The following is a 12374-nucleotide window of genomic DNA, read 5'->3' as shown; positions in this document are numbered from 1 at the left end:
TATTCACTACAATAAAAACAGTGTTGGGAGAGAAATTCTCATTACTGTTTGTAGGTACGACTTTCAGAGCAAAGGAGAAGGGAACCGTGTCTTAGGCTGTGTATATGTTTCCCAAACCTTTCCTCTCTATAAACATTGTACAAATTTATGTTTTCACCAACTTGGAGTCTGGTGTCTTGTCCCATCTTTATTGACACTGAGCATTAAGACCTGTGACAGATTGTTGCCAGGTCACACATGTAGACTAACTTATGTTCATTCAGATTTGTTAAAGAACTAGGGAGTTAGGAGGACTTTAGTGTTACTCGCTTTTGCCTCTCTTTGTCGTCATGAAGTCCATGCTATGTCTTAGTCATATTTCAGCACTAGGATTTCTGGTTTGTAGGAATTTTTAAAGTCTTCATTATGGTTTCCCAGAGCATGATCACTAAGCTACCAGTGGGTCAAAGTGACCACTGAGCAGATCTCTTGTTTCCTCACTGTTCTCCACATTTGCAGCCTCCTCCTTTTCTTGGCTCCCTGTTTTTAACTCATGTCCCATCCCCCAACAGTACTGTCACCCAAGCCACACACACAGACTCCTAGAGGTTTGTCTTAGAATGATCTTAATTAAAGCTGAGAGGTAAAAATATAGAATATATTTGAATTTTAGATAAACAGAGACTTTTGAAAGCATATCTCAAAACCTATATGGATGAATAGGTAGGATAAAAATTGTTAATCTGAAAGTAAAATTTAACTAGGACATTTTTGAGTCTTAAAATGCACTCATTCATAGTTTTGAGAAGTGACCCTGTTTCTCAGAAGAATGGAACATATCGATCCTTTGGTCAGGATCAAATGCCTTCAGTGGAATGATTCTTCTTTGCATGTGGACAAGGAGAGGAATTTTCTCCTATGATATTAGTTTTCTTTGTCAACTTGATGGGAGTTTGAATCACCAGGGAATGGGTGTCTCTATGGGGATGTTTCCAGAAAAGCTCAACCAACAGGGTAGCCACCCTGTGTGTGGGTGGCTCCATCCCACGTGTTATGGTCCTAACTGAAGGAGAAAGTGAGCTGAGCACAGAAACTGGTCTCCCTCTGCCTGCTGACTTCGATACAATGTGGCCAACTGCCTCAAGTTCTTGTCACCATGACTTCCACCATGGAAGACTTCTGCTGGAACTGTGAGCCAAAATGACCCCTTCGTTCCCTAACTTGTTCTTGTCAGGCATTTTGTCACAGAAACAAGAAAAGTAACTTATAAATACAGCTTCCTACCTGGGCCCCACAACTGGGTGCATTGCTCCTTCAGGGTAGGACAGGAACCCATCAAGCAGTAGCCATGGCCACTTTTGCAAGGGAAGCCATTGACTCTGAATCTGTCTTCTGGGCAGTGGCTAGATTGACCATCACACATCTCAAGCAGGTCACACTCATCTTTTGCTGCTCTGCACACCACCCCAGCCTGTTTAAACTGCAAGGAAACAAAAGTAGTTGTGTCATTTCCTTTGTCCCAATACTTCAAGTGAACACCAATCCTCTTTTCCGTTTGTCCTTCTGGTATACGGTAGCTGACGTAATTTTACTGTAGTTTATTTTTGCCTTGTAGCCATTAAAACCTGTCTTGTCAGATCACTTCCTTTGATTTTGACCAATACTCTGAGTCTTTTTGATTTTGTAGTATTAAACAGCAAAGAAATATAAGGTAGTAAAAAGGAAAACCAGACATCACAGATGCAGAGAAGGGTGTTATTTCTCCCCACATTGAATGCATCTGTGGAGATTTGCGCCACTTAAATCTGCAACCTCAGGATTTACTTGTATGAAGTAAGATAGTTTTACAAGCACCAGTTCAGCACACCCTGAGACTTTCCCAGGCATTAAGTTTCCTTAATTCCTTTCATTATAGGGTCAGGTATTTCTTGTCAACTCTTGTTATGGAATGTTTCATCAGGAAGAGGAAAAATAACCAAGTACTCACCGGCTCTATTAACTCTGTTGCAATGTATTACTGCAAATCTTGTTCTTATTCCTCAGAGAAACCTTAATGAAACAAACTTCCCTTCAAGTGGATCTGAGGAATCTCATTTTTCGTTAGCTGTGTGAGTGGGCACTGATGTTTCATTGCATCAAACAGCTTCCACCATCCTCATAGTAGTTACAGGATCAAGCTCAAACTGCACCTGGAGCCACCCAATCACTAAACGCACCCCCCAACCCATGCGGCAGCCAGGCTGACTCTTACAGGCTGCAGCATGCGCCATGCTGGGCAGCCTCCTTGCTCTCTCTCTGTTATCATTTACACATCCTTTCTTTCTTGGTTTAATTCTAAACCTGAAATTAGTTTCATTCTGTTTCCAGGTGAACAGAGTCTCCATTCAGGAGAAGGGCCTCTCATCTCTCCTGTGCAGATCCCTGGCCCTGTTTCTTCCCAGAACTGATGGAGAGACTTTGAATTTAGGTTTAAATAATGTGGTTTGGAATCTTGGTTCTGTCTGTTTCTAGATGCTTAATCTAAGAAAGTTGATTTAACTTCAATGAAAATTCACTTCAGCTAGGATCTCCATTAAAGGTTATCGTGAAAATTGGGTGAAATAGAATCGGAAAGTATTCTGTATCATATCAATAATATGGACATCTGATCATGCATTATATTTTCATCTAACTCCTATGTGTATGACTGCCCTAAAGGAAAAAAATAGCAAGTTCTTTGGGATGAGAGCTGCTTCTACAGTGAATCTCTAACAAATAGCACCTAATAAACACTTGTTGAAAGCTACTTAAATTCGTGAAGTTGATTATTTCTTACCTCTTTTTTCCATTTTTCTTTTTCTAATATCAAAACTACATTAATATTATCTATGAATTAGTATCAACTGCAAATAGTTACTGAACATTTAAGACATGGAAATCTGCCATTGGTGGAAGGAAATGTGTCCTCTGTCCTTAGGCATCAATTTTACCAAGAGGACAAACACAGATGAATAATCACAATTTTTTAAAATTATGTGTAACAACTGAAAGTAAAATACTTAATTCTACATTAAAGAAATATCCCACAGGAAAAATAATGACATGTATTTTTTCTATGAATTTCACTTTGAAGTATCTCCAAAGACTGAAGATAGAAGAAGCCTAACTCAAGTCAAAATACTTTCCTACCAGATCCGTCACTAAAGGCAGATGGACCAGTTTCTGAGACACGATGCAAGGAAGCCCTGCAGTATAGAGCATCTGGGAGAACTACCAAGGGCCTTGGTCAGGTTAAGTTTGCTCCTGTTGGTTCACCCAGTTAAAAGTGACCCCATAATTTTTTCTTCTCAAAAATTGTACTATTTATATTTAAGGCATATCGATAAATACACCTTATCTATCGAGATAACATGACATTTTGCAGCATATATATTCATAGGAAAATGATTAGTATGATCAAGCAAATTAACATCCATCTCAGAGTTACCTTTGTGTATGTGTACCAAGGTTTATAGAAAGAACATTCTGAAATCCCCTCTCAGCAAATTTCCACCTATAGTATCTAGTATTGCTGCACAGAGACAAGGTACTTCATACTGGATCTCTATCTGTTTCCTATATGACTGCAAGTTTATGCCCCGTAATCAATGTCCTCTTATTTCCCCACTGCCTTACTCCTGACAACTTTAAGTCTATATAGTCAACTTTAAAAAAACAAAACAAAACAAAAAGATCTCATGTATTCCAGGCTGGCCTTGAATTCACAATGTAGCTAAGGGTGATGCTGAATTTCTGATCTTTCTGCCTTCACTTCCTGAGGGCTGGGATTACAGCTGTGCATTCCCACACCTGGTTTTATAATGTCCTATTTAAACAGGACACTGTGTCAAGTGAAAGAAGCCAGACACAAAGAGACAAATACAATGTGTGTAGAACTCAGAAAAGTTGACTGCAGGACTGGCTATGTGATTCAAGTGGCACCACTTTGTATCTGGTTTATTTCACTTGACACAGTATTCTTCCAAGAGCATCATGGTTGTCACAAATAGTACAAGCACTATTTTTCACATTTCCTGCTTTAGGTCTCCCTTCACTCAAAAGCACAATGAGATAATAACATCTTTGCATTATTGTTAGGAGACAATAATGGTGGGAGATATATGCAAAGTCCTCAAAGTATTCACTGAGCACTTGATGAATGCTGTCACTATTTTCTAAGAAGAAAAACATTGCTCCACCTGTTTCATTTGACATTATCACTGACATATTAATATGGAAAAACTAATCATAATGACTAAAATGGAACAAAATCTTTTTTTAACTTTAAAAAATTTATTGAAGATTTCATACATGCATATAATGTGTTTTGATCAAATCCATGCCCACTCCTTCCCTTCCAGCTCTTCCCATATCTCCCCATCACTTTTTTCTGACAATTTTGTGTACTCTTTCTTTATTTTCGGGGGGGGGTTGCTACCTACTTGGCATTTTTCACAGCATTCTCCAAACGCACATTGGAAACCGCTTCTGATTTTACAAGTTTTAGCATCACAGCAGAAGTTGGTACATTCCTAAAGAATGTCAGACACAAATGCCAATGATAAATTATTTCAGTATAATTCATAATATAATTTATTTGCCATGCAGACATTACTAGACAGAATGTAAACATTGTCTTCAGTAAAATAAAGATTAAAGAAAAATTAGAGATTGAACAACCAGTGACTTGAACTTATCTGACTTCTACTTACATATTTTTAAAATATATTTTATTTATTATTTTTATTTTATGTGTATGAGTGTTATGCCTGCATATAGGTAAGTGTACCCGTGTCATGCAATGCCTTGGGAGGACAGAAGAGGCTGTCGGATCCCCTGGAACTGGAGTTACAGACAGTTGTTAGCTGCCATGTGGGTGCTGGGATTCAAACCCGGGCCTTCTGCAAGAACAGCCAGTGTTCTTAACCACTGAGCCATCTCTCCAGCCCCTCCTTACATATTTTTAAGTAAAATATACTTTCTATTTTTTGTTGTTGTTGTTTTTGAGACATGGTCTCCCTGTAGCCCCAGCTGGCCTGGTGGCCTAGAATTCACTATGTAGACCAGGCTGGCCATGATCTCATAGCGATCCACCTGCCTCTGCCTCCCAAGTGCTGGGATTAAAGGTGTGTGTCACCACACCTTGCTACTTTCTACTTTTTAAATTTAAATATCTTTTCCCTTGCTCTTCATATCAACATTAGGAAGATCTAATTTTTTAGTAAGATGTAAGGGAAAAGAAAAGAAAAAGAAATTTTATTGTATGTATACGAGTGTTTTGCCTGTATGTATATACATGGACCATGTATGTGCTGTGCCCAAGGAGGGAGAAGAGGGAGTCAGATTCCATGGAACTAGAATTATGGATGGCTGTTAGCTACCATGTGGGTGCTGGGAACTGAATCCAGGTCTCTTGTAATAGCATCCAGTACTCTTAACTACTGAGTCATGGAGGGAGAAGAGGGAGTCAGATTCCATGGAACTAGAATTATGGATGGCTGTTAGCTACCATGTGGGTGCTGGGAACTGAATCCAGGTCTCTTGTAATAGCATCCAGTACTCTTAACTACTGAGTCATCTCTCTAGCCCCAAGGATAGTTGTTGAGGTTTTTTTTTTTTTTTTTTTTGTTACTTGTGTGTGTGTGTGTGTGGTCTTTTTGAGACAGGGTCTCCCTGTAGCCCCAACTAGCCTGGATTTGCTATGGAGACCAGGCTGGCCTTGAACTCACAGAGATTCACCTGCCTCTGCCTCCTGAGTGCTGGGATTAAAGATGTGTGCCACCACTCCCATCAAGGATAGTTTTTTTTAAAAATGAAATACATCTATATTTTTTACAACTTAATTAATGTAACTCATTCATTATATATTGACCCCATCTTCAATTCAGTTCAGCATTCTAAATATGTACTGAATTCAATATTCAAAATACATATTGAAAAGCTAAACATAGAGTTTATTTTTTCCAACTCTGCCATTTCATCTCATTCTAGCTTTGAATAGCTATGAATATGGCCCAACACATTTGTAGATGACAACATCAGGCTGCAATGTCTGATGACTCAAAAGCCCTGAAAACAATCTAACTTTTCTTGATCTCATTGGTTTATTTCTGAGATTTCAGAAACCTCTGCACAAGAACTGGAGAAACTTGTACCTCTGGCAATTTACATTGTATTTGTCAAGATTACCGTTGAAGAGTGATGCTTTAAGAGTTGGTGTGTTTTTGGAGTTCAAATTATTTTCCTTAATTCAAATAAAAGGATCATTGGGGCAAGATAACCTTTACTGATAGAGTTAATAAATCTTTAACCTTATTCTGAAGTCACTGCAAAGTTGACCCCTGAGGAAATCGCACATCACTATTGTCACGTGTTAACAAAATGGAGCCAGGACCCTCTTCAGGATCTTGACTGTCCTGTGAATGTTTGCAGGAAAGGCAGAGCTTATGACGGCAACAACTTCTGAGTCCTGACTAGTACAGGATACAGGATCTAGCAATCCATTCTGAAGGTTAGTGCTAGAGTCCAGAAACAATAGACCTGGATCTAGATCCTAAGTGCTCTGGCCTGCTCTGTGAGCTTGGGCATGAAAGGATGCATACTGTCCAAGTACTGCCATAGTGTTAGACCTAGAGCAGTGCTTAGTGACTTGTGGTTGTCAGAGCAACTTGAAGAATTTCAGCCAGAATGCTATGGATAGAGACACAAAGGTCACATTGGTGAGGGGAACTCAAGACAAGATGGGAAGGGACCCAACAAGGTCTATTAAATTACATATACTCCTTATTAGACTGGCCTGACAAACTACTATGGATAAATGCACGCCAAATCATAAGAAACATTCAATTGTATGGTGGGTCATACAATTTTGTTTACTTTTTCTCGTAGCAGTTGATAAATGAACCGAATCATTTCAGAAAGGGCTTGGAAGTACCTCAAGGGTGCCGCAATCACACTCCTCTCCCATTTCTACCAACTGGTTCCCACAGATCGGGGGGGTTATGATATCCATAGGCAATGGAATGTCATAGAGGCAACTGGATAATTTATCTTCAAGAAACTTTGCATAGTTGACACGGCTGCAGGAACTGAAGTCTGTGGGCATATGGAATCTGTGTGGGTAAAGAAAGAAAATGGAACACAATCGTACCTGGATTGGGAGAGTAATGGCTGACCCTGCATAAAATTATACTTACAACTTACCCCAAAGATCAGACTGACCAGTTACTAAATGACAAGGTCCTTTGCATGTCCCAATTCAATCACTTGAGTGGACATAAATATCTCCAGCTTAATGAGGAAATATTTTCATATCTCAAAGTGTAGCACCAGACCACTTTCAGTAAAACAGACGTGCTTCTCAGTTTGCCCACATCATCTTATTCAGCCCTAGGTCATTTTAGCAGCAGAATCACATTACACACAGATCTCAGAATTCACTTTCCCATAGATAAAGATCAACGGATCCTCTTTTCATCTCATAAATAAAGGTGGGGTTTAAAAATGCGATAATTTCTGGGAGACATGACACAGGCTAAGTTACTGGAAACAAGCCAGATCCCATTTTGTGAAGGGGCATGAGAAAATAATCCTAGCTTGAGGGAAAGATGGGTGAGAAGAGTGAAAGGGGAAATGAATATGAACGAGATTGTGAAATCTTTCATGATAAGATTGTCTGGAAATTTTGCCTGAGGCAGGGAACTGTCATCTCTTTTTCATTTATTTTTTTCCTGTGAGAAGTTCCTTCTTAAACAGATTTCTCTTAAAAACCCCTTTCCCTATCCCTATCCTTTCTGAGTTCATGGGGAAAAAAATCTTACAAAAAACAGAAACCAGGGCCCTTGTAGATGAGCTGAGGTTAAAATGATGAACTGCCAAAACAGCAAAGAGTCAGTGTTTACACTATGACAGTTAAAATCTTACATGTAGATGAAGGGCAAGGTGGTACAGCACAGGTTCACCAGGAAGTAATCCAAATATTAAATTACTGAATTTAAAAACTTGCAGTAATATTCGGTGGGCAATGCTATTTAATTTTATGAACTGTTTACCTGTTACTGCCTACCTGGAGTTCATATAGGCATGTCAACTATGCTGTGGCCACTGGGTCTAAGTGCAGAACTGAGGCTTGGTGAGCTGCACTTGTCACCCCAGAAACAAAGCCAGTGGCTGGAGGGTCATGCTGTCACGTGGTGCCCACTGCACTCTTGGGGCAACCCTTGCTTCTGCTTGCTCTCCCACTGAGGCTTGGTGAGCTGCACTTGTCACCCCAGAAACAAAGCCAGTGGCTGCAGGGTCATGCTGTCATGTGGTGCCCACTGCACTCTTGGGACTCTTGGGGCAACCCTTGCTTCTGCTTGCTCTCCTAAAAAACCTTTATCCCTGCAACTTTTCCCTTTGCTTATGATTGGATGCCAAATGCTCAGGATGTACAAATTTTGTTGGTTATTATCATTCCTTTAATTCTAAAAAAAATGTATTAAGCATGTTGTTAACTGTGACCTAGAAGACAGTACCAACAAGGGGAATGTTAAAAAAAAAAATAGTGACACACAGCATGTCCCAGCAAGCCTCACCTTAGTGATTGCTCCATTACACAGACTTCAGTAGGACACTTGCAATTGAAGTTGTCATGAATCATTCCAAGGTTGTGGCCCATTTCATGGGCCATTGTCCCTGCAACTCTAAGATGATAAATACTGTGGTCCTAAGAAAAAGAATGGGGACATAGCATCTCTGATGTCAAATGGAATTATACCTCACAGGAGGTACTCATCATTAAATACTCTTCCTGTTGTTGGTTCAATTTAATCTCTCTTTCTTTCATGCAGGCACACACACACACACACACACACACACACACACACACATTGTTCGTATTGAATGTCTGTAACAGCATATAACTAGCCAGTATAACTTCCAGTCTTATGGCAGTCTATTTAAACGTTGAGAATGTAAATTCTATTACTGCTCATCCCATGAAGTCTGTCAAAAACCAAGACTTAGAATCACTAAAAGTATATTGACTCCATATCTACCTAGGCTCTAGAAAGTCCATCCCTCCTAAAAAGCATTATAAATCAGATAAATAATTATAACTTTTTAATTATTAATTTTATTTATCCTGGAGGAAATTTATCAAAGAATACTTTTAATTTTAACTATAATATTTTACTAAATTCACCAGTTATCTGGGATTATAGGAATCCAAAGAGTCTCAAAATATATTTAGCATGAACAGAGTTTTTCTCAGATAAGCAAATTGAAACAATTCATGATATTAAAAGAAACTGACACAAAAATGTTCTTCTGAAAGGTTAAAAGTGATACCACACAGAGATGTATGTCTTTACAGAGAAATAAAAATTGATAGGCACCCCATAAAATGATAGGAAACATTAAATACTTATTTTATATCTCAATAAAAGACTGCTCTCTGAAAAAAACTGTACTGATACATCATGTATTTACAGTTCATATAAAGTTAAACATACAGTAACAACTGAACAATGAAGAGGGGAAAAATTAAAGATATTCTTTCGTCAAGTTCCTCCACTGGGATAAATAAAATTAATAATTAAAATAATCTTAAAGGCAGTAAAAACCAAAGCAAACCAAAGAGTAAATCGATTAGAAAATGGTTAGCCCAAGAATATGTTATTATGTATAAATAATCATAGTATGCTAAGAGAGTTTGTGTCAGATTTTTTCAAAGTCTACATAGTGAGTAGCTGGGGCTACAGGGACACCCTGTCTCAAAAAGACCAAAGAATAAAAAGTAAAATCTGGGGCTGGAGAGATGCTGTAGAGGTTAGAAGCACTCTCTGCTCTTGCAGAGGACCTGAATTCTGCTCTCAGGGCCCACATTGTGGTTCACAACCTTCTGTACCTCAAGTTCCAGAGGATCTGATGCTGTCTTCTGGCCTCTGTATATACCCACATATAAGTGTGTGCACACAACACACACACCCACGCACGCATGCACATAAACAAAAACAAAATAGATCTTTAAAAAAAACACAAGGAAAGGGATTTCTCATGTAAACATTAAGCACAAAATGTTGGAGTAACTGTATCAGCATTAAACAGAATAAACTTCAGAGTAATCAGTATTTCAGGGGTGAACATTTTGGAGGATGGTGAGATGATTAAAAATTTAATACTTCAGGAAGACAATGACTATGCTTATGTATACATAGAACAGCAGAGTTTTAAAATCAATGAATCAAAAACATACAGAGTCGAAGGATAAAATAAACAAATCAATAACTATATTTAGGCATTCCAAAATTCCTTTTTCATTGAGACAGAAGGGATCTGAATAACATTATAAATTAACCTGACATTAATTGACAGTCATAGAAAACACTTTCAGGTCAGTTTATATGGATGCATTAACTAAAAATAAATCTCAAAATTAAAAAAAAATAATTCTACAATGTACATTTAAGTTCATAAAATGTAATAATGGAAAATTTTAATGGCACACTTATAAATAATATGAATTAGAGACCAAAAGAAAAAATTATTAAGCATTTAAAATGAGGAAAATCACAACATAAATATAGTAGTTTGGATATAGCTAAAGCAATGAGACATTGTATTAAAAGAAGAAGAAATTAAATGCAACGTAAGTAGGAGAAAGAGAATAATTAAGGCAAGACCAAAAATCAATGAAATTTAAAGGAAAAATGGTAGAGAACATCAGTGATCTCTTTGAAGATCATTGAAACTGATAAACTCCAACTGAGACGCTCACAACAAAAAAGCAAAGGCACATTATCAATTTCCTAAATAAGAGGGACACTGCTTATATGTTCCGCATGACAAAGATAATAAACAATATCATCAATAAATCTGGGCCAAGTTAAGCAAATGGACATGCTTCCTTAAAGACAAAACTACCAAGGCTTTCTCAAATAACAATGATCTGAAAAGTCTTAATAGTTGATTTAACAAATTATATTTTCCTTCAAAATTCTTTCCAAAAGGAAAACTACAGTCCCTCCGAGTTTTACTGGTTAGTTGTGTTAAGCATTTTAGTAGAAATAAAATGATAATGTCTACTCTAATAAACAGAAACTCAGAGTTGGGAACATAATCCAACTCTGCATGTGGCCAAATTTTCTTGACAATAAAACTTTAAAATATCACATTACAAGAAAATAGAACTAGGGACTAGTGTTTTTCTTGAGCCTTAATGCAAAGATACTGAAGATAAAGTAACATTTTGAATTAAAGACAATCTTTTGAGTAAGTTGGATTTATCCTGGAATTCAAGGTTAGGTCAACATTTGCAATTCAATCAATGTATTTGCTAAGCAGCGGACTATAGGACAAAATGATTGTGATCTTCTCTAGAGATGGGGTGGGGAAATTCAGCAAGGGTAAGATATAGAACTAGCATTTGTTTTTAAACAGACCTGGATGATCCCAACAGAATGATAAGGGGAACACATCGAAGACATGAAAGCAAGACCCACAGTTGCTCCAGAAAAGTCTGTTGAGCTACAAGGAAGGAAAAAGAAAGAAAAAATGATGGCTCATGTGGAACTCTAAATGGGTCCTGGAGAAATCTATATTGTGAACTATCATTTAAATGTTGCCTTTGGGTTTTGAAATCACCAAGGTGCTTTTTCCTAGACCGTCCTCCGTATCACTTGAAATTCAGGCACTTAGAGGTAAGAACATTTAGTGTTTTACATGCAATTCATGATTGTTTCACTCTTAATTTTTAATTTATCCCTTGTTACGAAAAGAATGTTTTATTTTCTTTTTGCCCTTATAGGTGTTTCTGTCTATATAACTTAGTTTGTTATGTTATATTACATATTTTGCTTTAATTTGTAGTTCTCTCATATTTTGTTGCAATGACTTGTTCTTATGTTCCTTTCAGATTATTCTTTAGTTTAGGGCAAGGTACTTGAAATTATTGATGTTATTGAGTATTTCTGCTACTGAAATATCAACCCTGCAGAACAGAGGTTTACGCTGATTACACTGTTTGCACAGATGTTTGATTCTTAGTGATTTCGCTTTTGCTTTAGGAGTTTCTTTTTTTCCAGTTAGCAATGGTGATGTGTGCTTCCCTTTTCTTTTGTTCTTTTGGTACCTGTGCAAGATTTGGACCATCATCTGTCTATGGAAATTTTAAAGTATCAGTTCTTTTAATTTCCCTAGTCAATGTATTTACATGAAAAATTCAACTTGTGTGTTTCCACTAAGGAACATCAAAAGTGTGTGGATTCGTCCATGAAAAAATGGGAAAACCATACAACTTTCCCTCACATTTCACTCTCTGCGCATTTTTACTTTTACTAAATGTGGCTCTGGGCATTTGTTATTTGGAAGTTATGCTTTTACATTTTGCATATTTA

General features: G+C 37.6%; 1 protein-coding gene across 1 annotated transcript in view; it reads right to left on the bottom strand.

Moving 5' to 3' along the window:
- Adam28 (ADAM metallopeptidase domain 28) overlaps positions 1-12374 on the bottom strand; it is a 63397-nt gene that overhangs the window by 27220 nt on the left and 23803 nt on the right. The window contains exons 10-14 of the mRNA XM_017802563.1: positions 11421-11505; positions 8574-8704; positions 6932-7109; positions 4440-4529; positions 1264-1459 (exon numbers count right to left, since the gene is read on the bottom strand). Coding sequence (XP_017658052.1) covers positions 1264-1459; positions 4440-4529; positions 6932-7109; positions 8574-8704; positions 11421-11505 — 680 coding nt within the window. The remainder of the gene's footprint in view (positions 1-1263; positions 1460-4439; positions 4530-6931; positions 7110-8573; positions 8705-11420; positions 11506-12374) is intronic.

The sequence above is a fragment of the Nannospalax galili genome, unplaced genomic scaffold, assembly GCF_000622305.1.
Source record: "Nannospalax galili isolate Female #2095 unplaced genomic scaffold, S.galili_v1.0 scaffold291, whole genome shotgun sequence".
In the NCBI taxonomy this organism is placed as follows: Eukaryota; Metazoa; Chordata; class Mammalia; order Rodentia; family Spalacidae; genus Nannospalax; species Nannospalax galili.
The sequence above is the reverse complement of the archived record's forward strand: the minus strand, read 5'-3'. Positions and strand labels throughout refer to the sequence as shown.